Source organism: Hemitrygon akajei, unplaced genomic scaffold (assembly GCF_048418815.1).
Source record: "Hemitrygon akajei unplaced genomic scaffold, sHemAka1.3 Scf000043, whole genome shotgun sequence".
Lineage (NCBI taxonomy): Eukaryota > Metazoa > Chordata > Chondrichthyes > Myliobatiformes > Dasyatidae > Hemitrygon > Hemitrygon akajei.
The window spans coordinates 6,169,227-6,193,827 of record NW_027331929.1 but is presented as its reverse complement, the minus strand read 5'-3'; the positions used below and the strand labels follow the sequence as shown (position 1 = coordinate 6,193,827).

Sequence of the window (24,601 nt, the reverse complement as noted above, 5' to 3'; positions counted from 1 at the left end):
ACGCTCTCGGCTGGCATCCGTGTGCAGCACATATGGCTTCTGGGGATCGGCAAAAGCCAACACCGGGGCCTGGGTCAGTGCCCTTTTCAAAGATCAGAACGCTTCTTCACATTGATCATCCCATCTCGAGCCAAAAGGTTCCGCTGGGTTCCAGTATCCTCCAGCGTCCTGCCTCTGGTCCCCCGTCCGTTTCTTTCCCACCGGGGGATAGCCACACAACAGCTGAGTCAACGGATGACACACTTTGGCGTATCCTTTCACAAATCGCCGGTAATACCCACAGAACCACAAAAATGAGCGCAGAGCGCCCACTTTCTGGGGTCTTGGCCAGGTGGTCACGGCCTCTATCTTGGTTGGATCAGTAGCCACTCCCTCTCGCGAAATGATATGATCAACGTAGCTAACCGACGACTTGCAGAACTGGCATTTGTCCAGGGAAAGCTTCAACCCTTCTTCATTAAGCCGGCCCAACACCTTCAACAGCCTCTCCTCATGTTCCTCCAAAGTCGATCCAAACACTATCAAATCGTCCAGGTACACCAGCACCTCTAACAGATTCATATCCCCCACAGTTCTCTCCATGAGCCTCTGGAAGGTGGCTGGGGCTCCCGATATGCCTTGGGGCATTCGTTCGAACTGAAAGAACCCCAGCGGGCAGATAAAAGCGGTCTTCTCCTTATCGCCCGCACTCATTGGGATCTGGTAATACCCACTTCTTAAATCCAGCACACTGAACCACTTCGCACCGCTCAGGCAGGCCAGCGCATCCTCGACTCTTGGGACAGTATATTGATCAGGGACAGTTCGCCGATTCAACGTCCTGTAGTCAACACACATGCGCACTCGCCCATTCTTCTTCCGTGCCACCACTATTGGGGACGCATAAGGACTTCGGGACTCAGCTATGATTCCGGCCTCCTTCAACTTGCGCAGGTGCTGCTGCACGTCCTCCTTCCTCGGCGTCTCCCTCCGGACTCTCCAAGCCCGCGCAACCCCTCCCCCAAGGTCCCAGCCTCACAAAACACAATAACATTCCCCATTGATTAACAAATGAATACAATTACCATATCAGCCATTCTAAAGTGAAACAACGGCAAGAGAAACTTGTAACAGACAAAGAAGCATTCCTACTCGTAATAAACCACAGAAGCCCTTTTTAGTAACATACACAGGACATTGTACATATTTATCAGTGTACCGGACCTCAGTCAGACCTTTGTCTTCAGTAGATCTGTTTCAGCTGTTCAGGTGGGGAGCACTGGGAACTGCAGGTTCAGTGTCACCTTCTCCTCTCACACCTGCTGTATTTATCCGTGTACCGGACCTCAGTCAGACCTTTGTCTTCAGTAGATCTGTTTCAGCTGTTCAGGTGGGGAGCACTGGGAACTGCAGGTTCAGAGTCACCTTCTCCTCTCACACCTGCTGTATTTATCAGTGTACCGGACCTCAGTCAGACCTTTGTCTTCAGTAGATCTGTTTCAGCTGTTCAGGTGGGGAGCACTGGGAACTGCAGGTTCAGAGTCACCTTCTCCTCTCACACCTGCTGTATTTATCAGTGTACCGGACCTCAGTCAGACCTTTGTCCTCAGTAGATCTGTTTCAGCTGTTCAGGTGTGGAGCAATGGGAACTGCAGGTTCAGAGTCACCTTCTCCTCTCACACCTGCTGTATTTATCCGTGTACCGGACCTCAGTCAGACCTTTGTCTTCAGTAGATCTGTTTCAGCTGTTCAGGTGGGGAGCACTGGGAACTGCAGGTTCAGAGTCACCTTCTCCCCTCACACCTGCTGTATTTATCAGTGTACCGGACCTCAGTCAGACCTTTGTCTTCAGTAGATCTGTTTCAGCTGTTCAGGTGGGGAGCACTGGGAACTGCAGGTTCAGAGTCACCTTCTCCTCTCACACCTGCTGTATTTATCCGTGTACCGGACCTCAGTAAGACCTTTGTCTTCAGTAGATCTGTTTCGGCTGTTCAGGTGGGGAGCACTGGGAACTGCAGGTTCAGAGTCACCTTCTCCTCTCACACCTGCTGTATTTATCAGTGTACCGGACCTCAGTCAGACCTTTGACAAGGTTCCGCACGGAAGGTTAGTTAGGAAGGTTCAATCGTTAGGTATTAATATTGAAGTAATAAATGGATTCAACAGTGGCTGGATGGGAGATGCCAGAGAGTAGTGGTGGATAACTGTTTGTCAGGTTGGAGGCCGTTGACTAGTGGTGTGCCTCAGGGATCTGTACTGGGTCCAATGTTGTTTGTCATATACATTAATGATCTGGATGATGGGGTGGTACATTGGATTACTAAGTATACAGATGATACTAAGATAGGTGGCGTTGTGGAAAATGAAGTAGTTTTCAAATCTTACAGAGAGATCTAGGACAGTTAGAAGAGTGGGCTGAAAGTTTGCAGATTGAGTTTAATGCTGATAAGTTTGAGGTGCTTTATTTTTGTAGGACTAATCAAAATAGGACATACATGGTAAATGGTAGGGCGTTGAAGAGTGCAGTATAACACAGTGAACTAGTAATAATGGTGCATAGTTCCCTGAAGGTGGAATCTCATGTGGATAGGGTGGTGAAGAAAGCTTTTGGTATGCTGGCCTTTTTAAATCAGAGCATTGAGTGCAGGAGTTGGGAAGTAAAGATAAATTGTACAAGGCATTTGTAAGGCCAAATTTGGAGTATTGTGTACAGTTCTGGCCACCGAATTATTCATAAAGATGTCAACAAAATATAGAGTGTACAGAGGAGATTTACTAGAATGTTACCTGGGTCTCAGCACCTAAGTACAGAGAAAGGTTGAACAAGTTAAGTCTTTATTCTTTACAGCGTTGAAGTTTCAGGGGGGGCATTTGATAGAGGCATTTAAAATTATGAGGGGATAGTGTTGATATGGATAGGCTTTTTCCATTGAGAGTAGGCGAGATTCAAACAAATGGACATGAGTTGAGAGTTGGGGGCAAAAGTTAAGGGGTAACACGAGGGGGAACTTCTTTACTCAGAGAGTGGTAACTGTGTGGAATGAGCTTCCAGTAGAAGTGGCAAAGACAGGTTCAATATTGTCATTTTAAAAAATGGATATGTACATAGACAGGAAGGGAATGGAGGGTTATGGGCTGAGTGCAGGTAGATGGAACTAGGTGAGAGTAAGCGCTCGGCACGGACTGTGTTACTGTGCTGTAATAGTCATATCGTTGTATGACATAAGTGCAAGGGCTGCATATCTGGACTGTTGAACAGGCATTCAGTCTAAAATTAATTTTGCATCTTATCAGGACCGTCGGTCAAATTCACCTCAGCTCATTAATCCAGGATGAATATTAATCTGTGAGATTCGCCATGTCTGTCCATCTACTCCACAATAAATTAATTGTTTGCTTTTATAGAAAGTCACTGAACTGACAGAGAAGGGAAACCGGACAGAGAGCTCCAGACTCTTCCTCAGTTTGGTGATGGGCAAAGGCTCCCGGGCCCGGAGGGCGATGTGGGAATCCTTTGTGATGTGGAGGACTGAGTTACCGAAGTTGGACAGGATACTGAGGGAAATACAGGAGCTCGGTATGTTAAAACCACGCACTGAACCCAAAGGCACATTAAATGGTTGCAATTATTTTAGTTCTGTTTTCATGAACTCTTTTTTTGATTTAAACAGGTCCTGACCCAGAGGAATACATAAACATCGCACAAGGGTTGTCTGAGTTACCCACTGAACTGATAGGTGAGTGATGAAATGCTCAGTTCAAACCACATCTCAAATGTTAGACTGTGACTTGGCAGAATCTGGGAACGAAAATCCACCATCAATCATTCGCCGATCTCTGGTTTCAGGTTACAATTCAGATCATCTCTCGTTGCAGCCTGAACATTGTAAAGCGTATTTTTCCAGCTGTTCCAGCTGTTGATGTATTAATCCAGTCCTTGTGTCTCTGAACCCTCCACTCCGGGTCCTAACGCTCTGGAAATCCCCACACACCCCAGACAGGCTCCTGACACACTGTATGACCCAGTCCAGGTGACCTTTCTCTCTTCAGACCTTTCAGATTCCGAAGCACCTTCTCCTTCGTAATAGCAGCTGCACTCAATTCTGTCCGCTGATGCTCTTTACAATTTGGAATTCTGCTAGTGACTTCCACAGAGTATGTCTGACATTTCCTTTTGCATCCGTTACTAAATCTACAACATATTTTCCAGCAGTTCGATATCAACCCTCTACTTTTTTTACTCTTTATATATCTGGGAAAGAACAAAAAAAAACACTTTGTTATCCTCTCTTATGCTATTGACCATACCCTCACATTTCCTGCACATTCACATATCCCTTGAAGAACCTTTAAAATAGTTGCCTCCAACACGACCCAGGCTGTGAAAAATCTGCCCACATGTACACTAAATTTACCCCATTTCACCTTAACCAAATGCCCTCTGGTATGAGCCATGAATCCCAAGTTGAAAGTAAAATACAGGCTCTCTACCCCAAATCTGATCTCTCAATCTTATAAACATCTGTCAGATCTCTATTCTAACTCCAGAATAAACAATCCAAGTTTCTCAAACCACTACTTACCTCACATGGCACCGAATCCAAGCAACATCCTGGTGAACCTGTTCTGCACCCTCTCCAATCATCCCAGTGCTGGACAATCAGAAGTGAACACAATACTCTAGATACTCCCTAAAACCATAAGTCTTAGGAAGATAATGAAGCCATTCAGCTCAGTGAATTTGCTCCGCAATTCTTCTCAACCCCATTATCCTGCCTTCTCTAAATGCCGACGCTCTTCCGATTCAGGAACATCTCTGAGTAAAGAAACCTCCATTTCCCGCATGTTCTGTTCCTGTTTTGACACCATTGGTGTTTGCAGTGGACACCTGTGACACCCCAGTGTGTAGCTTTGCCAAAATGCACAGTGTCCTGCTCTCCGTATTTCCTCACCAGGTCAGCAATAACATCGTCTGTTAATGATGCAAACAATGCTTTAAATATAGTGAAATGTTGTAACGGGAGTGCAGTCAGGATTGCAATAGGATATCCGGGGAACGTTCACCTTCATCAGTAATTAGTGTCAGAATATCAGGATTGGACATTTTTCTGAGACAATCATTGCTGTTAGTTCCTGTGTCTGTGAACAGAATTTTACTTTCTGTCCTAATATCCATGGAAGCATTGAATTAATTCATGTAATCTCAAACACTGAATATTGGAATGTAGTTATAAAGTTCTTTGTCAGTTGAGCTAGTTAACATTTTGAATATGTTTTTGTTCCCATGAAGATGTTCAACAGAAACACAAGGAGACTCTGCGGGCACAAACTGAAACACTGAGAGTGAACACGATCCTGATGAGGGAGAAGGTGAAGGTTTTCCAGCTGGTTGATCGATACACAAAGCTCACGGTCATTTCAACTCTTCGAGATCGGAGACTGGTGGAACACGAGCTGCTGGCAAGAGGCAGAGATCACGAGGATTATAGAGAGAAACATCTCCGTAGAGCGTTAGAAAAAATACAGACTGCTCAGTTATTCCACAGCAGTTTTTCCCGCAGTAAATCCAAATCTGGCAGTTCCGCAGCAGTAGCCGGCGTGCCAGGAATCGGGAAAACAACAATGGTTCAAAAGATTGTTTATGACTGGGCCGAGGGGAAAATATTCCAACAGTTCCAGTTTGTCTTCAGTTTCAAATTCCGGGATTTAAACTCTATCAACTGCAGAATAAACCTGAGGGAACTGATTCTGGATCAGTATCCTTACTTTGGGAATATCCTGAGAGAAGTCTGGAAGAACCCAGAGGGATTGCTGTTTATATTCGATGGTTTGGATGAATTCAACGACACAATTGATTTTGCTGACAGCCGGAGAAACACGGACCCTCAGGACTCATGCACAGATCCTGAATTCCGGTGCAAGGTGTCTGACATAGTGTACAGTTTAATTCAGGGCAAGCTGCTCCCAGGGTGTTCAGTGTTGGTGACCACCCGCCCCACTGTGTTACATTTCTTGGAAAAAGCGAATATCGGTGTCTGGGCTGAAATCCTGGGATTTGTTGGTGAGGAACGGAAGGAATATTTCATCAGGCATTTTGAAGATCAGACGGTGGCAGCAGCTGTTTTCAAACACGTGCAGGAGAACGAGATCCTGTACACCATGAGCTACAACCCCTCCTACTGCTGGATCCTCGCTCTGGCACTGGGCCCCTTCTTCACACAAAGAGTCAGGGACCCGCAGCGAGTTCCCAAGACCATCACTCAACTGTACTCCTACTATATTTACAACATCCTGAAAAATCACGGCCGTGAGATTGAGAGACCCCGTGATGTGTTACTCAGGGTGGGTCAGATGGCCTACAGAGGAGTTTCCGAGAAGAAGATTGTGTTTGCAGACGGAGATTTGATCAAGTTCAATCTGCAGCCTTCCCAGTTCCTGTCCGGGTTCCTGATGGAGCTTTTGGAGAGAGAGGATTCTGCCCAGAGTGTGGTGTACACATTCCCACACCTCACCATTCAAGAGTTTGTAGCTGCAGTCGCACAATTCCTGACTGTACATCCCGAGAATATCCTGAAATTCCTCACTGAAGCCCACAAGACAAAAGATGGGCGATTTGAGGTATTTCTCCGTTTTGTTGCTGGTCTCTCCAACCCAATGACAGCTCAGGGCCTGGAGGAGTTTCTGGGTCCATTTCCTCATGAAACAACCTGCCGGGTGATTGACTGGTTGAAGAACAAGGTTAAACGCCAGAGTAGAAACACGGGTGACATTGGTAGAAGGAGACTCCTGAACACATTGCACTACCTGTTTGAGTCTCAGAATCGTGTACTGGCTCAGGCCGCACTGGGATCTGTGGAAACATTGTCATTCAGTGGAACGACACTGACCCCAGTTGACTGCGCGGTCCTGTCTCATGCCATCGGACTCTGTGATACAATAAAATATCTCAACCTGGAGAAATGCAACATTCAGTGTGAAGGAATCCAGCGGCTGGGACCCGGGCTGCACAAGTGCCAGGAGTTGAGGTAACTTGATTTATCTTTCACTCAGAACTGTGACACTGTTCCATTGTGCTGTTTCAAAGTAAACGGATTTGGGTAAAACTGCAGTAAATCAGATTGAGATGAATTGTGACAAATGCCACCCCCTTCATCCTGTGCAATCACTCTCCCCCATCCCCCTTCATCCTGTGCGATCACTCTTCCCAATCCCCCTTTTTCCTGTTGGATTTCTCTTAGCCATTACCCTTCCTCTTGTCAGATTTCTCTTCCACACCCCTGTTCCTGCTGTGGGATCTCTCTTCCCTATCCACTTCCTCCTGTGGGATCTCTCTTCTGAACACCTTCCTCCTGTGGGATCTCTCTTCCCAACCCCTTCCTCCTGTGTGATCTCTCTTCCAGATCCCCCTTCCTCCTGTGGCATCTCTCTTCCCCATCCCCCTTCCTCGTATGGGATCTCACCTCCCGATCCCTTTCCTCCTGTGGTATCTCTCTTCTCCATCCCCTTCCTCCTGTCGGATCACTTTCCCCATCTCCCTTCCTCCTGTGGGATCTCTCTTCCCCATTCCCATCCTCTTGTGGGATCTCTCATCCCCATCACTTCTTCCTGAGGGATCTCTCTTCCCCATCCCCCTTCCTCCTGTGGGATCTCTCTTCCCCATCCACTTCCTCCTGTGGGATCTCTCTTCCCCATCCCCTTTCCTCCTGTGGGATCTCTCTTCCCCATCCCCTTTCCTCGTGTGGGATCTCCTTTACCCATCCCCCTTCTTCTTGTGCGATATCTCTACCCTATCCCCTTCCTCGTGTGGAATCTCCTTTACCCATCCCCCTTCCTCCCAAGCGATCATTTTTCCTCATCCCGCTTCCTCCGATAGGATCTCTCTTCCCCATTCCCCTTCTTCCTGTGGGATCTCTCTTCCCCATACCCTTCCTCCTGTGGGATCTCTCTTCCCCATCCCCCTTCCTCCTGTAGGATCTCTCTTCCCCATTCCCCATTCTCTTGTGGGATCTCTCTCCACCATCTCTCTTCCTCCTGTTGGATCTCCCTTCACCATCCGCCTTCCTCCTGTGGGATCTCTACTTCCCATTCCCCTTTCTCCCGTAGGATCTCTCTTTTCTATCCACCTTCGGCCTGTGGGAACTCTGTTCCCCATCCCACTTCCTCCTGTGGGATCTATATTCCCCATCCAATTTCCTTCCTTCTGTGGGATTTCTCTTCCCCATCCGCCTTCCTCCGGTGGGATCTCTCCTTCCCATCCCCATTCCTCCCGTAGGATCACTCTTTCCTATCCTCCTTCCTCGAGTGGGATCTCTCTTCCCCATCCCCTTCCTCTTGTGGGATCTCGATAACCCATCCCCTTCCTCCTGTGGAATCTCCCTTCCCCATCCCCCTTCCTCCTGTGGAATCTCTCTTCCCCATCCCCCTTCCTCGTGTGGGATCTCCTTTACCCATCCCCCTTCCTCCTGTGCGATATCTCTACCCTATCCCCTTCCTCGTGTGGAATCTCTCTTCCCCATCCCCCTTCCTCGTGTGGGATCTCCTTTACCCATCCCCCTTCCTCCTGTGCGATATCTCTACCCTATCCCCTTCCTCGTGTGGAATCTCCTTTACCCATCCCCCTTCCTCCCAAGCGATCATTTTTCCCCATCCCCCTTCCTCCTGTGGGATCTCTCTTCCCCATCCCCTTCCTCCTGTGGGATCTCTCTTCCCCATCCCCCTTCCTCCTGTAGGATCTCTCTTCCCCATCCCCTTCCTCCTGTGGGATCTCTCTTCCCAATCCCCCTTCCTCCTGTGGGATCTCCCTTCCCCATCCCCTTCCTCCTGTGGGATCTCTCTCCACCATCCCTCTTCCTCCTGTTGGATCTCCCTTCACCATCCGCCTTCCTCCTGTGGGATCTCTCCTTCCCATTCCCCTTTCTCCCGTAGGATCTCTCTTTTCTATCCCCCTTCGACCTGTGGGAACTCTGTTCCGCATCCCACTTCCTCCTGTGGGATCTGTCTTCCCCATCCCACTTCCTTCTGTGGGATTTCTCTTCCCCATCCGCCTTCCTCCGGTGGGATCTGTCCTTCCCATCCCCATTCCTCACGTAGGATCACTCTTTCCTATCCCCCTTCCTCGAGTGGGATCTCTATTCCCCATCCCCTTCCTCCTGTGGGATCTCTCTTCCCCGTGACCTTTCCTACTGCATGATCTCTCTGTCCTATCCTCCTTCCTCCTGTGGGATCTCTCTTCCAGATCCCCCTTCCTCCTGTGGGATCTCTCTTCCCCATCCACCTTCCTCCTGTGGGATCTCTCTTCCCCATCCCCCTTCCTCCTATGGGATCTCACTTCCCGAACCCCTTCCTCCTGTGGGATTTCTCTTCCCCATCCCCCTGCCTTCTATGTGATCTCACCTCCCGATCCCTTTCCGCCAGTCGGATCACTTAACCCATCCCCCTTACTGTGGGATCTCTCTTCCCCATTCCCATCTTATGGGATCTCTCATCCCCATCACTCTTCTTCCTGTGGGATCTCTCTTCCCCATACCCTTCCTCCTCTGGGATCTCGATAACCCATCCCCTTCCTCCTGTGGAATCTCTCTTCCCCATCCCCCTTCCTCGTGTGGGATCTCTCTTCCCCATCCCCTTCCTCGTGTGGGATCTCCTTCAACCATCCCCCTTCCTCCTGTGGAATCTCTCTTCCCCATCCCCCTTCCTCGTGTGGGATCTCCTTTACACATCCCCCTTCCTCCTGTGCGATATCTCTACCCTATCCCCTTCCTCGTGTGGAATCTCTCTTCCCCATCCCCCTTCCTCCTGTGCGATATCTCTACCCTATCCCCTTCCTCGTGTGGAATCTCCTTTACCCATTCTCCTTCCTCCCAAGCGATCATTTTTCCCCATCCCCCTTCCTCCTATAGGATCTCTCTTCCCCATCCCCCTTCCTCCTGTGGAATCTCTCTTCACCATTCCCCTTCCTCGTGTGGGATCTCCTTTACCCATCCCCCTTCCTCCTGTGCGATATCTCTACCCTATCCCCTGCCTCGTGTGGAATCTCCTTTACCCATCCCCCTTCCTCCTATAGGATCTCTCTTCCGCATCCCCCTTCCTACTGTAGGATCTCTCTCCACCATCCCACTTCCTGCTGTCGGAACACTTTCCCCATCCCCCTTCCTCCTGTCGGAACACTTTCCCCATCCCCTTCCTCCTGTCGGATCTCTCTTCCCAACCACTTCCTCCTGTGGGATCTCTCTTCCACATCCCCCTTCCTCCTGTGTGATCTCTCTTCCAGATCCCCCTTCCTCCTGTGGGATCTCTCTTCCCCATCCACCTTCCTCCTGTGGGATCTCTCTTCCCCATCCCCCTTCCTCCTATGGGATCTCACTTCCCGAACCCTTTCCTCCTGTGGTATCTCTCTTCTCCATCCCCCTTCCTCCTGCCGGATCACTTTCCCCATCCCCCTTCATCCTGTGGGATTTCTCTTCCCCATCCCCCTGCCTTCTGTGTGATCTCTCCTCCCGATCCGTTTCCTCCAGTCGGATCACTTAACCCATCCCCCTTACTGTGGGATCTCTCTTCCCCATTCCCATCTTATGGGATCTCTCATCCCCATCACTCTTCTTCCTGTAGGATCTCTCTTCCCCATCCCCTTCTTCCTCTGGGATCTCGATAACCCATCCCCTTCCTCCTGTGGAATCTCTCTTCCCCATCCCCCTTCCTCGTGTGGGATCTCCTTCAACCATCCCCCTTCCTCCTGTGGAATCTCTATTCCCCATCCCCCTTCCTCGTGTGGGATCTCCTTTACCCATCCACCTTCCTCCTGTGGAATCTCTCTTCCCCATCCCCCTTCCTCCTGTGGGATCTCTCTTCCCCATCTCCTTCCTCTTGTGGGATCTCGATAACCCATCCCCTTCCTCCTGTGGAATATCTCTTCCCCATCCCCCTTCCTCGTGTGGGATCTCCTTTACCCATCCCCCTTCCTCCTGTGCGATATCTCTACCCTATCCCCTTCCTCGTGTGGAATCTCTCTTCCCCATCCCCCTTCCTCCTGTGCGATATCTCTACCCTATCCCCTTCCTCGTGTGGAATCTCCTTTACCCATCCCCCTTCCTCCCAAGCGATCATTTTTCCCCATCCCCCTTCCTCCTATAGGATCTCTCTTCCCGATCCCCCTTCCTCCTATAGGATCTCTCTTCCCCATCCGCCTTCCTCCTGTGGGATCTCTCTTCCCCATCCCCTTCCTCCTGTGGGATCTCTCTCCACCATCCCTCTTCCTCCTGTTGGATCTCCCTTCACCATCCGCCTTCCTCCTGTGGGATCTCTCCTTCCCATTCCCCTTTCTCCCGTAGGATCACTCTTTTCTATCCCCTTTCGACCTGTGGGAACTCTGTTCCCCATCCCACTTCCTCCTGTGGGATCTGTCTTCCCCATCCCACTTCCTTCTGTGGGATTTCTCTTCCCCATCCGCCTTCCTCCGGTGGGGTCTCTCCTTCCCAACCCCATTCCTCCCGTAGGATCACTCTTTCCTATCCTCCTTCCTCGAGTGGGATCTCTCTTCCCCATCCCCTTCCTCTTGTGGGATCTCGATAACCCATCCCCTTCCTCCTGTGGAATCTCCCTTCCCCATCCCCCTTCCTCCTGTGGAATCTCTCTTCCCCATCCCCCTTCCTCGTGTGGGATCTCCTTTACCCATCCCCCTTCCTCCTATGCGATATCTCTACCCTATCCCCTTCCTCGTGTGGAATCTCCTTTACCCATCCCCCTTCCTCCCAAGCGATCATTTTTCCCCATCCCCCTTCCTCCTATAGGATCTCTCTTCCCCATCCCCCTTCCTCCTGTGGGATCTCTCTTCCCCATCCCCTTCCTCCTGTGGGATCTCTCTTCCCCATCCCCCTTCCTCGTGTGGGATCTCCTTTACCCATCCCCCTTCTTCTTGTGCGATATCTCTACCCTATCCCCTTCCTCGTGTGGAATCTCCTTTACCCATCCCCCTTCCTCCCAAGCGATCATTTTTCCTCATCCCGCTTCCTCCGATAGGATCTCTCTTCCCCATTCCCCTTCTTCCTGTGGGATCTCTCTTCCCCATACCCTTCCTCCTGTGGGATCTCTCTTCCCCATCCCCCTTCCTCCTGTAGGATCTCTCTTCCCCATTCCCCATTCTCTTGTGGGATCTCTCTCCACCATCCCTCTTCCTCCTGTTGGATCTCCCTTCACCATCCGCCTTCCTCCTGTGGGATCTCTACTTCCCATTCCCCTTTCTCCCGTAGGATCTCTCTTTTCTATCCACCTTCGGCCTGTGGGAACTCTGTTCCCCATCCCACTTCCTCCTGTGGGATCTGTATTCCCCATCCCACTTCCTTCTGTGGGATTTCTCTTCCCCATCCGCCTTCCTCCGGTGGGATCTCTCCTTCCCATCCCCATTCCTCCCGTAGGATCACTCTTTCCTATCCTCCTTCCTCGAGTGGGATCTCTCTTCCCCATCCCCTTCCTCTTGTGGGATCTCGATAACCCATCCCCTTCCTCCTGTGGAATCTCCCTTCCCCATCCCCCTTCCTCCTGTGGAATCTCTCTTCCCCATCCCCCTTCCTCGTGTGGGATCTCCTTTACCCATCCCCCTTCCTCCTGTGCGATATCTCTACCCTATCCCCTTCCTCGTGTGGAATCTCTCTTCCCCATCCCCCTTCCTCGTGTGGGATCTCCTTTACCCATCCCCCTTCCTCCTGTGCGATATCTCTACCCTATCCCCTTCCTCGTGTGGAATCTCCTTTACCCATCCCCCTTCCTCCCGCGATCATTTTTCCCCATCCCCCTTCCTCCTGTGGGATCTCTCTTCCCCATCCCCTTCCTCCTGTGGGATCTCTCTTCCCCATCCCCCTTCCTCCTGTAGGATCTCTCTTCCCCATCCCCTTCCTCCTGTGGGATCTCTCTTCCCAATCCCCCTTCCTCCTGTGGGATCTCCCTTCCCCATCCCCTTCCTCCTGTGGGATCTCTCTCCACCATCCCTCTTCCTCCTGTTGGATCTCCCTTCACCATCCGCCTTCCTCCTGTGGGATCTCTCCTTCCCATTCCCCTTTCTCCCGTAGGATCTCTCTTTTCTATCCCCCTTCGACCTGTGGGAACTCTGTTCCGCATCCCACTTCCTCCTGTGGGATCTGTCTTCCCCATCCCACTTCCTTCTGTGGGATTTCTCTTCCCCATCCGCCTTCCTCCGGTGGGATCTGTCCTTCCCATCCCCATTCCTCACGTAGGATCACTCTTTCCTATCCCCCTTCCTCGAGTGGGATCTCTATTCCCCATCCCCTTCCTCCTGTGGGATCTCTCTTCCCCGTGACCTTTCCTACTGCATGATCTCTCTGTCCTATCCTCCTTCCTCCTGTGGGATCTCTCTTCCAGATCCCCCTTCCTCCTGTGGGATCTCTCTTCCCCATCCACCTTCCTCCTGTGGGATCTCTCTTCCCCATCCCCCTTCCTCCTATGGGATCTCACTTCCCGAACCCCTTCCTCCTGTGGGATTTCTCTTCCCCATCCCCCTGCCTTCTATGTGATCTCACCTCCCGATCCCTTTCCGCCAGTCGGATCACTTAACCCATCCCCCTTACTGTGGGATCTCTCTTCCCCATTCCCATCTTATGGGATCTCTCATCCCCATCACTCTTCTTCCTGTGGGATCTCTCTTCCCCATACCCTTCCTCCTCTGGGATCTCGATAACCCATCCCCTTCCTCCTGTGGAATCTCTCTTCCCCATCCCCCTTCCTCGTGTGGGATCTCTCTTCCCCATCCCCTTCCTCGTGTGGGATCTCCTTCAACCATCCCCCTTCCTCCTGTGGAATCTCTCTTCCCCATCCCCCTTCCTCGTGTGGGATCTCCTTTACACATCCCCCTTCCTCCTGTGCGATATCTCTACCCTATCCCCTTCCTCGTGTGGAATCTCTCTTCCCCATCCCCCTTCCTCCTGTGCGATATCTCTACCCTATCCCCTTCCTCGTGTGGAATCTCCTTTACCCATTCTCCTTCCTCCCAAGCGATCATTTTTCCCCATCCCCCTTCCTCCTATAGGATCTCTCTTCCCCATCCCCCTTCCTCCTGTGGAATCTCTCTTCACCATTCCCCTTCCTCGTGTGGGATCTCCTTTACCCATCCCCCTTCCTCCTGTGCGATATCTCTACCCTATCCCCTGCCTCGTGTGGAATCTCCTTTACCCATCCCCCTTCCTCCTATAGGATCTCTCTTCCGCATCCCCCTTCCTACTGTAGGATCTCTCTCCACCATCCCACTACCTGCTGTCGGAACACTTTCCCCATCCCCCTTCCTCCTGTCGGAACACTTTCCCCATCCCCTTCCTCCTGTCGGATCTCTCTTCCCAACCACTTCCTCCTGTGGGATCTCTCTTCCACATCCCCCTTCCTCCTGTGTGATCTCTCTTCCAGATCCCCCTTCCTCCTGTGGGATCTCTCTTCCCCATCCACCTTCCTCCTGTGGGATCTCTCTTCCCCATCCCCCTTCCTCCTATGGGATCTCACTTCCCGAACCCTTTCCTCCTGTGGTATCTCTCTTCTCCATCCCCCTTCCTCCTGTCGGATCACTTTCCCCATCCCCCTTCATCCTGTGGGATTTCTCTTCCCCATCCCCCTGCCTTCTGTGTGATCTCTCCTCCCGATCCGTTTCCTCCAGTCGGATCACTTAACCCATCCCCCTTACTGTGGGATATCTCTTCCCCATTCCCATCTTATGGGATCTCTCATCCCCATCACTCTTCTTCCTGTAGGATCTCTCTTCCCCATCCCCTTCCTCCTCTGGGATCTCGATAACCCATCCCCTTCCTCCTGTGGAATCTCTCTTCCCCATCCCCCTTCCTCGTGTGGGATCTCCTTCAACCATCCCCCTTCCTCCTGTGGAATCTCTATTCCCCATCCCCCTTCCTCGTGTGGGATCTCCTTTACCCATCCACCTTCCTCCTGTGGAATCTCTCTTCCCCATCCCCCTTCCTCCTGTGGGATCTCTCTTCCCCATCTCCTTCCTCTTGTGGGATCTCGATAACCCATCCCCTTCCTCCTGTGGAATATCTCTTCCCCATCCCCCTTCCTCGTGTGGGATCTCCTTTACCCATCCCCCTTCCTCCTGTGCGATATCTCTACCCTATCCCCTTCCTCGTGTGGAATCTCTCTTCCCCATCCCCCTTCCTCCTGTGCGATATCTCTACCCTATCCCCTTCCTCGTGTGGAATCTCCTTTACCCATCCCCCTTCCTCCCAAGCGATCATTTTTCCCCATCCCCCTTCCTCCTATAGGATCTCTCTTCCCGATCCCCCTTCCTCCTATAGGATCTCTCTTCCCCATCCGCCTTCCTCCTGTGGGATCTCTCTTCCCCATCCCCTTCCTCCTGTGGGATCTCTCTCCACCATCCCTCTTCCTCCTGTTGGATCTCCCTTCACCATCCGCCTTCCTCCTGTGGGATCTCTCCTTCCCATTCCCCTTTCTCCCGTAGGATCACTCTTTTCTATCCCCTTTCGACCTGTGGGAACTCTGTTCCCCATCCCACTTCCTCCTGTGGGATCTGTCTTCCCCATCCCACTTCCTTCTGTGGGATTTCTCTTCCCCATCCGCCTTCCTCCGGTGGGGTCTCTCCTTCCCAACCCCATTCCTCCCGTAGGATCACTCTTTCCTATCCTCCTTCCTCGAGTGGGATCTCTCTTCCCCATCCCCTTCCTCTTGTGGGATCTCGATAACCCATCCCCTTCCTCCTGTGGAATCTCCCTTCCCCATCCCCCTTCCTCCTGTGGAATCTCTCTTCCCGATCCCCCTTCCTCGTGTGGGATCTCCTTTACCCATCCCCCTTCCTCCTATGCGATATCTCTACCCTATCCCCTTCCTCGTGTGGAATCTCCTTTACCCATCCCCCTTCCTCCCAAGCGATCATTTTTCCCCATCCCCCTTCCTCCTATAGGATCTCTCTTCCCCATCCCCCTTCCTCCTGTGGGATCTCTCTTCCCCATCCCCTTCCTCCTGTGGGATCTCTCTTCCCCATCCCCCTTCCTCGTGTGGGATCTCCTTTACCCATCCCCCTTCTTCTTGTGCGATATCTCTACCCTATCCCCTTCCTCGTGTGGAATCTCCTTTACCCATCCCCCTTCCTCCCAAGCGATCATTTTTCCTCATCCCGCTTCCTCCGATAGGATCTCTCTTCCCCATTCCCCTTCTTCCTGTGGGATCTCTCTTCCCCATACCCTTCCTCCTGTGGGATCTCTCTTCCCCATCCCCCTTCCTCCTGTAGGATCTCTCTTCCCCATTCCCCATTCTCTTGTGGGATCTCTCTCCACCATCCCTCTTCCTCCTGTTGGATCTCCCTTCACCATCCGCCTTCCTCCTGTGGGATCTCTACTTCCCATTCCCCTTTCTCCCGTAGGATCTCTCTTTTCTATCCACCTTCGGCCTGTGGGAACTCTGTTCCCCATCCCACTTCCTCCTGTGGGATCTGTATTCCCCATCCCACTTCCTTCTGTGGGATTTCTCTTCCCCATCCGCCTTCCTCCGGTGGGATCTCTCCTTCCCATCCCCATTCCTCCCGTAGGATCACTCTTTCCTATCCTACTTCCTCGAGTGGGATCTCTCTTCCCCATCCCCTTCCTCTTGTGGGATCTCGATAACCCATCCCCTTCCTCCTGTGGAATCTCCCTTCCCCATCCCCCTTCCTCCTGTGGAATCTCTCTTCCCCATCCCCCTTCCTCGTGTGGGATCTCCTTTACCCATCCCCCTTCCTCCTGTGCGATATCTCTACCCTATCCCCTTCCTCGTGTGGAATCTCTCTTCCCCATCCCCCTTCCTCGTGTGGGATCTCCTTTACCCATCCCCCTTCCTCCTGTGCGATATCTCTACCCTATCCCCTTCCTCGTGTGGAATCTCCTTTACCCATCCCCCTTCCTCCCAAGCGATCATTTTTCCCCATCCCCCTTCCTCCTGTGGGATCTCTCTTCCCCATCCCCTTCCTCCTGTGGGATCTCTCTTCCCCATCCCCCTTCCTCCTGTAGGATCTCTCTTCCCCATCCCCTTCCTCCTGTGGGATCTCTCTTCCCAATCCCCCTTCCTCCTGTGGGATCTCCCTTCCCCATCCCCTTCCTCCTGTGGGATCTCTCTCCACCATCCCTCTTCCTCCTGTTGGATCTCCCTTCACCATCCGCCTTCCTCCTGTGGGATCTCTCCTTCCCATTCCCCTTTCTCCCGTAGGATCTCTCTTTTCTATCCCCCTTCGACCTGTGGGAACTCTGTTCCGCATCCCACTTCCTCCTATGGGATCTGTCTTCCCCATCCCACTTCCTTCTGTGGGATTTCTCTTCCCCATCCGCCTTCCTCCGGTGGGATCTGTCCTTCCCATCCCCATTCCTCACGTAGGATCACTCTTTCCTATCCCCCTTCCTCGAGTGGGATCTCTATTCCCCATCCCCTTCCTCCTGTGGGATCTCTCTTCCCCGTGACCTTTCCTACTGCATGATCTCTCTGTCCTATCCTCCTTCCTCCTGTGGGATCTCTCTTCCAGATCCCCCTTCCTCCTGTGGGATCTCTCTTCCCCATCCACCTTCCTCCTGTGGGATCTCTCTTCCCCATCCCCCTTCCTCCTATGGGATCTCACTTCCCGAACCCCTTCCTCCTGTGGGATTTCTCTTCCCCATCCCCCTGCCTTCTATGTGATCTCACCTCCCGATCCCTTTCCGCCAGTCGGATCACTTAACCCATCCCCCTTACTGTGGGATCTCTCTTCCCCATTCCCATCTTATGGGATCTCTCATCCCCATCACTCTTCTTCCTGTGGGATCTCTCTTCCCCATACCCTTCCTCCTCTGGGATCTCGATAACCCATCCCCTTCCTCCTGTGGAATCTCTCTTCCCCATCCCCCTTCCTCGTGTGGGATCTCTCTTCCCCATCCCCTTCCTCGTGTGGGATCTCCTTCAACCATCCCCCTTCCTCCTGTGGAATCTCTCTTCCCCATCCCCCTTCCTCGTGTGGGATCTCCTTTACACATCCCCCTTCCTCCTGTGCGATATCTCTACCCTATCCCCTTCCTCGTGTGGAATCTCTCTTCCCCATCCCCCTTCCTCCTGTGCGATATCTCTACCCTATCCCCTTCCTCGTGTGGAATCTCCTTTACCCATTCTCCTTCCTCCCAAGCGATCATTTTTCCCCATCCCCCTTCCTCCTATAGGATCTCTCTTCCCCATCCCCCTTCCTCCTGTGGAATCTCTCTTCACCATTCCCCTTCCTCGTGTGGGATCTCCTTTACCCATCCCCCTTCCTCCTGTGCGATATCTCTACCCTATCCCCTGCCTCGTGTGGAATCTCCTTTACCCATCCCCCTTCCTCCTATAGGATCTCTCTTCCGCATCCCCCTTCCTACTGTAGGATCTCTCTCCACCATCCCACTACCTGCTGTCGGAACACTTTCCCCATCCCCCTTCCTCCTGTCGGAACACTTTCCCCATCCCCTTCCTCCTGTCGGATCTCTCTTCCCAACCACTTCCTCCTGTGGGATCTCTCTTCCACATCCCCCTTCCTCCTGTGTGATCTCTCTTCCAGATCCCCCTTCCTCCTGTGGGATCTCTCTTCCCCATCCACCTTCCTCCTGTGGGATCTCTCTTCCCCATCCCCCTTCCTCCTATGGGATCTCACTTCCCGAACCCTTTCCTCCTGTGGTATCTCTCTTCTCCATCCCCCTTCCTCCTGTCGGATCACTTTCCCCATCCCCCTTCATCCTGTGGGATTTCTCTTCCCCATCCCCCTGCCTTCTGTGTGATCTCTCCTCCCGATCCGTTTCCTCCAGTCGGATCACTTAACCCATCCCCCTTACTGTGGGATCTCTCTTCCCCATTCCCATCTTATGGGATCTCTCATCCCCATCACTCTTCTTCCTGTAGGATCTCTCTTCCCCATCCCCTTCCTCCTCTGGGATCTCGATAACCCATCCCCTTCCTCCTGTGGAATCTCTCTTCCCCATCCCCCTTCCTCGTGTGGGATCTCCTTCAACCATCCCCCTTCCTCCTGTGGAATCTCTATTCCCCATCCCCCTTCCTCGTGTGGGATCTCCTTTACCCATCCACCTTCCTCCTGTGGAATCTCTCTTCCCCATCCCCCTTCCTCCTGTGGGATCTCTCTTCCCCATCTCCTTCCTCTTGTGGGATCTCGATAACCCATCCCCTTCCTCCTGTGGAATATCTCTTCCCCATCCCCCTTCCTCGTGTGGGATCTCCTTTACCCATCCCCCTTCCTCCTGTGCGATATCTCTACCCTATCCCCTTCCTCGTGTGGAATCTCTCTTCCCCATCCCCCTTCCTCCTGTGCGATATCTCTACCCTATCCCCTTCCTCGTGTGGAATCTCCTTTACCCATCCCCCTTCCTCCCAAGCGATCATTTTTCCCCATCCCCCTTCCTCCTATAGGATCTCTCTTCCCGATCCCCCTTCCTCCTATAGGATCTCTCTTCCCCATCCGCCTTCCTCCTGTGGGATCTCTCTTCCCCATCCCCTTCCTCCTGTGGGATCTCTCTCCACCATCCCTCTTCCTCCTGTTGGATCTCCCTTCACCATCCGCCTTCCTCCTGTGGGATCTCTCCTTCCCATTCCCCTTTCTCCCGTAGGATCACTCTTTTCTATCCCCTTTCGACCTGTGGGAACTCTGTTCCCCATCCCACTTCCTCCTGTGGGATCTGTCTTCCCCATCCCACTTCCTTCTGTGGGATTTCTCTTCCCCATCCGCCTTCCTCCGGTGGGGTCTCTCCTTCCCAACCCCATTCCTCCCGTAGGATCACTCTTTCCTATCCTCCTTCCTCGAGTGGGATCTCTCTTCCCCATCCCCTTCCTCTTGTGGGATCTCGATAACCCATCCCCTTCCTCCTGTGGAATCTCCCTTCCCCATCCCCCTTCCTCCTGTGGAATCTCTCTTCCCCATCCCCCTTCCTCGTGTGGGATCTCCTTTACCCATCCCCCTTCCTCCTATGCGATATCTCTACCCTATCCCCTTCCTCGTGTGGAATCTCCTTTACCCATCCACCTTCCTCCCAAGCGATCATTTTTCCCCATCCCCCTTCCTCCTATAGGATCTCTCTTCCCCATCCCCCTTCCTCCTGTGGGATCTCTCTTCCCCATCCCCTTCCTCCTGTGGGATCTCTCTTCCCCATCCCCCTTCCTCCTGTAGGATCTCTCTTCCCCATCCCCTTCCTCCTGTGGGATCTCTCTTCCCCATCCCCCTTCCTCCTGAGGGATCTCTCTTCCCCATCCCCTTCCTCCTGTGGGATCTCTCTCCACCATCCCTCTTCCTCCTGTTGGATCTCCCTTCACCATCCGCCTTCCTCCCGTGGGATCTCTCCTTCCCATTCCCCTTTCTCCCGTAGGATCTCTCTTTTCTATCCCCCTTCGACCTGTGGGAACTCTGTTCCTCATCCCACTTCCTCCTGTGGGATCTGTCTTCCCCATCCCACTTCCTTCTGTGGGATTTCTCTTCCCCATCCGCCTTCCTCCGGTGGGGTCTCTCCTTCCCATCCCCATTCCTCCCGTAGGATCACTCTTTCCTATCCCCCTTCCTCCTATGGGATCTCACTTCCCCATCCCCTTCCTCCTGTGGGATCTCACTTCCCCGTGACCTTTCCTCCTGCAGGATCTCTCTGTCCTATCCCCCTTCCACCTGTGGGAACTCTCTTCCCAATCCCCCCATAACTGTAGTATCTCTTTTCCCCATCCCATTTCCTACTGCGGGATCACTTATCAACATCCAGCTTCCTCTTGTGGGATCTCTCTTCCCCATCCCCCTTCCTCCTGTGGGATCTCTCTTCCCCATCCCCCTTCCTCCTGTGGGATCTCTCTTCCCCATCCCCTTCCTCTTGTGGGATCTCTCATCCCGATCACTCTTCTTCCTGAGGGATCTCTCTTCCACATCGCCTTCCCCCTCTGGGATCTCGATAACCCATCCCCTTCCTCCTGTGGAATTTCCCTTCCCCATCCCCCTTCCTCCTGTGGAATCTCTCTTCACCATTCCCCTTCCTCGTGTGAGATCTCCTTTACCCATCCCCCATCCTCCTGTGCGATATCTCTACCCTATCCCCTGCCTCGTGTGGAATCTCCTTTACCCATCCCCCTTCCTCCTATAGGATCTCTCTTCCGCATCCCCCTTCCTACTGTAGGATCTCTCTCCACCATCCCACTTCCTGCTGTCGGAACACTTTCCCCATCCCCCTTCCTCCTGTCGGAACTCTTTCCCCATCCCCTTCCTCCTGTCGGATCTCTCTTCCCAACCACTTCCTCCTGTGGGATCTCTCTTCCACATCCCCCTTCTTCCGGTGTGATCTCTCTTCCAAATCCCCCTTCCTCCTGTGGGATCTCTCTTCCCCATCCACCTTCCTCCTGCGGTATCTCTCTTCTCCATCCCCCTTCCTCCTGTCGGATCACTTTCCCCATCCCCCTTCATCCTGTGGGATTTCTCTTCCCCATCCCCCTGCCTTCTGTGTGATCTCTCCTCCCGATCCCTTTCCTCCAGTCGGATCACTTAACCCATCTCCCTTACTGTGGGATCTCTCTTCCCCATTCCCAACTTATGGGATCTCTCATCCCCATCACTCTTCTTCCTGTGGGATCTCTCTTCCCCATCCCCTTCCTCCTCTGGGATCTCGATAACCCATCCCCTTCCTCCTGTCGGATCTCTCTTCCCAACCACTTCCTCCTGTGGGATCTCTCTTCCACATCCCCCTTCCTCCTGTGTGATCTCTCTTCCAGATCCCCTTTCCTCCTGTGGGATCTCTCTTCCCCATCCACCTTCCTCCTGTGGGATCTCTCTTCCCCATCCCCCTTCCTCCTATGGGATCTCACTTCCCGAACCCTTTCCTCCTGTGGTATCTCTCTTCTCCATCCCCCTTCCTCCTGTCGGATCACTTTCCCCATCCCCCTTCATCCTGTGGGATTTCTCTTCCCCATCCCCCTGCCTTCTGTGTGATCTCTCCTCCCGATCCCTTTCCTCCAGTCGGATCACATAACCCATCCCCCTTACTGTGGGATCTCTCTTCCCCATTCCCATCTTATGGGATCTCTCATCCCCATCACTCTTCTTCCTGTGGGATCTCTCTTCCCCATCCCCTTCCTCCTCTGGGATCTCGATAACCCATCCCCTTCATCCTGTGGAATCTCTCTTCCCCATCCCCCTTCCTCGTGTGGGATCTCCTTCAACCATCCCCCTTCCTCCTGTGGAATCACTATTCCCCATCCCCCTTCCTCGTGTGGGATCTCCTTTACCCATCCACCTTCCTCCTGTGGAATCTCTCTTCCCCATCCCCCTTCCTCCTGTGGGATCTCTCTTCCCCATCTCCTTCCTCTTGTGGGATCTCGATAACCCATCCCCTTCCTCCTGTGGAATCTCCCTTCCCCATCCCCCTTCCTCCTGTGGAATCTCTCTTCCCCATCCCCCTACCTCGTGTGGGATCTCCTTTACCCATCCCCCTTCCTCCTGTGCGATATCTCTACCCTATCCCCTTCCTCCTGTGGAATCTCTCTTCCCCATCCCCCTTCCTCGTGTGGGATCTCCTTTACCCATCCCCCTTCCTCCTGTGCGATATCTCTACCCTATCCCCTTCCTCGTGTGGAATCTCTCTTCCCCATCCCCCTTCCTCCTGTGCGATATCTCTACCCTATCCCCTTCCTCGTGTGGAATCTCCTTTACCCATCCCCCTTCCTCCCAAGCGATTATTTTTCCCCATCCCCCTTCCTCCTGTGGGATCTCTCTTCCCCATCCCCTTCCTCCTGTGGGATCTCTCTCCACCATCCCTCTTCCTCCTGTTGGATCTCCCTTCACCATCCGCCTTCCTCCTGTGTGATCTCTCCTTCCCAACCCCATTCCTCCCGTAGGATCACTCTTTCCTATCCTCCTTCCTCGAGTGGGATCTCTCTTCCCCATCCCCTTCCTCTTGTGGGATCTCGATAACCCATCCCCTTCCTCCTCTGGAATCTCCCTTCCCCATCCCCCTTCCTCCTGTGGAATCTCTCTTCCCCATCCCCCTGCCTCGTGTGGGATCTCCTTTACCCATCCCCCTTCCTCCTGTGCGATATCTCTACCCTATCCCCTTCCTCGTGTGGAATCTCCTTTACCCATCCCCCTTCCTCCCAAGCGATCATTTTTCCCCATCCCCCTTCCTCCTATAGGATCTCTCTTCCCCATCCCCCTTCCTCCTGTGGGATCTCTCTTCCCCATCCCCTTCCTCCTGTGGGATCTCTCTTCCCCATCCCCCTTCCTCCTGTAGGATCTCTCTTCCCCATCCCCTTCCTCCTGTGGGATCTCTCTTCCCCATCCCCCTTCCTCCTGTGGGATCTCTCTTCCCCATCCCCTTCCTCCTGTGGGATCTCTCTCCACCATCCCTCTTCCTCCTGTTGGATCTCCCTTCACCATCCGCCTTCCTCCTGTGGGATCTCTCCTTCCCATTCCCCTTTCTCCCGTAGGATCTCTCTTTTCTATCCCCCTTCGACCTGTGGGAACTCTTTTCCCCATCCCACTTCCTCCTGTGGGATCTGTCTTCCCCATTCCCTTCCTCCTGTGGGATCTCACTTCCCCGTGACCTTTCCTCCTGCAGGATCTCTCTGTCCTATCCCCCTTCCACCTGTGGGAACTCTCTTCCCAATCCCCCCATAACTGTAGTGTCTCTTTTCCCCATCCCATTTCCTACTGCGGGATCACTTATCAACATCCAGCTTCCTGCTGTGCGATCTCTCTTCCCCATTCACCTTCCTCCTGAGGGATCTCTTTTCGCGATCTCCTTCCTCCTGTGGGATCTCTCATCCCCATCCCCTTCCTCCTGTGGGATCTCTCTTCCCCATCCACCTTTCTCCTGTGGGATCTCTCTTCCCCATCCCCCTTCCTCCTGTGGGATCTCTCTTCCCCATCCACCTTTCTCCTGTGGGATCTCTCTTCCCAACCCCTTCCTCCTGTGGGATCTCTCTTCCCAACCCCTTCCTCCTGTGGGATCTCTCTTCCCAACCCCTTCCTCCTGTGGGATCTCTCTTCCCCATCCACCTTTCTCCTGTGGGATCTCTCTTCCCAACCCCTTCCTCCAGTCGGATCTCTCTTCCCAAACACTTCCTCCTGTGGGATCTCTCTTCCAAACTCCCTCCTCCTGTGTGATCTCTCTTCCAGATCCCCCTTCCCCCTGTGGGATCTCTCTTCCCCATCCACCTTCCTCCTGTGGGATCTCTCTTACACATCCCTCTTCCTCCTGTGTGATCTCTCTTCCAGATCCCCCTTCCTCCTGTGGGATCTCTCTTCCCCATCCACCTTCCTCCTGTGGGATCTCTCCTCCCCATCCCCCTTCCTCCTATGGGATCTCACTTCCCGAACCCTTTCCTCCTGTGGTATCTCTCTTCTCCATCCCCCTTCCTCCTGTCGGATCACTTTCCCCATCCCCCTTCATCCTGTGGGATTTCTCTTCCCCATCCCCCTGCCTTCTGTGTGATCTCTCCTCCCGATCCCTTTCCTCCAGTCGGATCACATAACCCATCCCCCTTACTGTGGGATCTCTCTTCCCCATTCCCATCTTATGGGATCTCTCATCCCCATCACTCTTCTTCCTGTGGGATCTCTCTTCCCCATCCCCTTCCTCCTCTGGGATCTCGATAACCCATCCCCTTC

At 52.8% G+C, this 24,601-nt stretch overlaps 1 protein-coding gene across 2 annotated transcripts in view; it reads left to right on the top strand.

Annotated features, from left to right (window-relative positions):
* Nucleotides 1-24,601, top strand: part of LOC140720499 (NACHT, LRR and PYD domains-containing protein 3-like) — a 61,584-nt gene that overhangs the window by 5,858 nt on the left and 31,125 nt on the right. For both annotated transcript variants that reach the window (XM_073035345.1, XM_073035344.1), the window contains exons 2-4: nt 3,385-3,556; nt 3,651-3,716; nt 5,270-7,004. In XM_073035345.1, the coding sequence (XP_072891446.1) occupies nt 3,385-3,556; nt 3,651-3,716; nt 5,270-7,004 (1,973 nt within the window). The remainder of the gene's footprint in view (nt 1-3,384; nt 3,557-3,650; nt 3,717-5,269; nt 7,005-24,601) is intronic.